Raw genomic sequence first — 2,911 nt, 5'->3', positions numbered from 1 at the left:
CTTACACTGCAAGCTCTCCTGAAATTATACACCTTTGAGAGTGGATGTTCTTTAATTATGCAGATTTTCTTCGGCAGTCTCTGCACTTGAAGTGTGCCTTGTTAAGCAAGCTTGAATATTTACACTTCAGGCTACCGCTGCACCTAACAGGAAGCATGAAAAGATATCGACTTCTAAAGGTATGTTCTGGTGTAAAATCCCAGATCTAATATAATTCTCATTAAAAAAAATCTGCTACAGAAATAAAACACAAACAAATTCATGACACTTATTTGGTTAAAACTTTTGTTTAGGAGCACCAATTACATCACAAATGCTAAGTTTTCCACCCAAGACAGCCTGAGGCTAACAGAATAATTTGTTTTGACTGCTAGCGAGCTAATTTAAACAGCTCAGAGTAACAGAAGGATCTTCAACTCCTTTTCTCAAAAGAAAGACCTGATTAATTTAATTTCTTTGGCACACTAAAACATCCTTTTGAAATAAAACACACAGACAATGGGGCAGTCAAACAGTTTTTACTTGTGCAGAAAAACAAGCTAGCTAAAATAAATTAGCATGTCATTTAATAATGTAAAAAAAAAGAAATGTCTTTTAATTGTATGTCTAAAAATAAATATATTTTTAAAAATAGACCAAAGAAAAAAACTGAATAATTCATTCCAACTAGCACAAGGCGTGCTACTAACAGGCCACATGGTCACATCCATTTTTTTCCAACAAGCTGCTAAAATCATCAACTACAAAGAAGATGTATTTCATTTAGGAGCTGTTTCCTAATCTGTAATGCAGAGCAGCTTTAATCTGTCATGAATAATAAGCATCTCTTAATTATAAAGAATTAGCTGTAGATGCTTGTAAAATGTGTTTGATTTCTGTCTGCTTCTCATCAAGAAATAATGTATTATTTCCATTCTAGATACCCGTGTAATTGCTTCAAAGCATTCACACTATAGTGATTCTCCTCCTTCTTTCCGTACGTTTTTTGGAACACTTTCAGCTATTTCAGTAATCTTTGTTCAGCTTGTTCAGGACATTACTGCTTGTACCTTTGGTATTCATAAACTTTATAATTTTTGAAATATTGAGCATAATATGCCCCATAGAAAATGAATGAGAAATGTTCAAATTCAAAAACTTTATGCACTTTAAAACCACCTTTAAATAATTTGACAATGAGCTGTTATGTTAGCATTATACTAGCTCATTTTGGTTATTTGGCATCTGCTAAAAAAAATTTGAGCTAATTTAATCTAACATTTCAGCAACATGCTGATTTTTTTTTTTTTTGGCTAATTTGTTATCTACTAAGGTTCTTAGGCTGTTTTTAAGTTTAGCTTATATTTTAGCAACAGGCTAACGTTTTTGACTAATTTTACAGAGGATCTTTCTGGCTATTTTGGATTGTGCTTGTGTTTTAGCAATGTGCTAGCTTTTCTTTGGCTAGTTTGAAATCTACTAAGGATTTTTTGGGGGGTGGGGTGGGGTCGGGGGGCTAATTTAGAGCTTAGCTCATATTTAAACAACACGCTACATGTTTTTTTTTTTTTAATCAAATTTTGCATTTTGCAAATAGCTTTTGCATTTTCAGCAAATAGAGCAAATTGCTTCAGCATTTTCAGCAACTAGATTTAGCAAAAGGCATCCACACTAGCATTATTGCAGGCATTGCAACTTTTCTTGTTTGTTTCTGTTTTAAAACTCATTACAGAAATTTTTAAAATGGTGGTGATGAAGACTTGTCTTGTTTCAGTTTCTGTAAATTATTTAAGAAAAAAAAAATCCATATCTTCAGTGACTGTTTTGACAACCTGACATACAATTATTAAAAGCATAATAATTTTAAATCGTTTTAATAAATTGTAAAATTCTAAGCTTAAAATGAGAATTTCTTGGATATTTTTAATATAAGATTACAGTTGTGTGCAGTACAAATGAACATAATGTTCATGCAGCTAGATGCAGGATCCATTTACCTTCATAGAAGATCTTGAAGCCGCTGTTTGATCGGCTGTTATCAGTGGTAAAAAGCAGGTACAGGAAGTTACTGCTGCTAAAGAGGAACTGGGGGACCTGAGTTCCATTAAAGGAGCCAATCAAAGGAGACAGCAGATTGGGACCATCATGCACCTCCAGGAAGTCGTAGCTCAGTTCAGTTTGAAACCTTTAGAGACAGAGAAAAAGGAAGAGGAAAAGTAAGTATCATTTTTGGGTTACCAAAAAAAACAAAACTATTTTTTAAGCTTTGACTGCAAACCAACCTGATTGTACAACATCAGGTAAATGGAAACTATTATTTGATGCTTAATTATAGCAATTTTAACATTTTTTTTCAAAAGTAATTTACCACAATTGAAGAATTGTAAAAAAAAAAAAAAAAAAGCAGCTAGCCAACCATAGAAATCTGTGCTTTAATACTTTTTTTAAAAATAAAAATATATAAATTATTAGTATGTTATGAAAATTTTTACTGAATAGTTTCAATTTAGATTTTTACAAGGTACGAACAGAGTAGTGCTGGGTGGATTGATCCAAAATATTGATAGCATTGATCTCAAGTTGGTATCGGTATCAATTCCAGCCAGCAGATATCGATATTTACTTTTTTTTAATATATTGTCATAAATCTGTTATGTTTATCGAGGAATTTAAAAAAGGGAAACTTAAGGAAAAGCCATTCACGAGAATTAAAAACAACTGAGATTTCGAGGTTTATGTCAAATCCTGCGCATCTACAAAAAATATCGATATCGCAATATTGACCAGTATCAGATTGGTATCAGATCGATACCCAAATGCTCAGTATTGCCCATCCCTACAACAAATTCGATTTTTTTTTCCCTTTACTTTTTTTAGGTTCTCAGCGAATAGGATATAAATTACAAAGTGTGCCTTTTAAAAAATGTAAAAA

The 2,911-nt window shown here is 32.1% G+C and overlaps 1 protein-coding gene across 5 annotated transcripts in view; it reads right to left on the bottom strand.

Moving 5' to 3' along the window:
- Positions 1–2,911, bottom strand: part of LOC112143303 (CUB and sushi domain-containing protein 3) — a gene marked incomplete at its 5' end in the record, with an annotated part of 317,263 nt that overhangs the window by 205,434 nt on the left and 108,918 nt on the right. For all 5 annotated transcript variants that reach the window (XM_024267159.2, XM_024267162.2, XM_024267160.2 and 2 more), the window contains 1 exon segment: positions 1,977–2,164. In XM_024267159.2, the coding sequence (XP_024122927.1) occupies positions 1,977–2,164 (188 nt within the window).

This window comes from Oryzias melastigma, linkage group LG16 (genome assembly GCF_002922805.2).
Source record: "Oryzias melastigma strain HK-1 linkage group LG16, ASM292280v2, whole genome shotgun sequence".
Classification (NCBI taxonomy): Eukaryota; Metazoa; Chordata; class Actinopteri; order Beloniformes; family Adrianichthyidae; genus Oryzias; species Oryzias melastigma.
The sequence above is the reverse complement of the archived record's forward strand: the minus strand, read 5'-3'. Positions and strand labels throughout refer to the sequence as shown.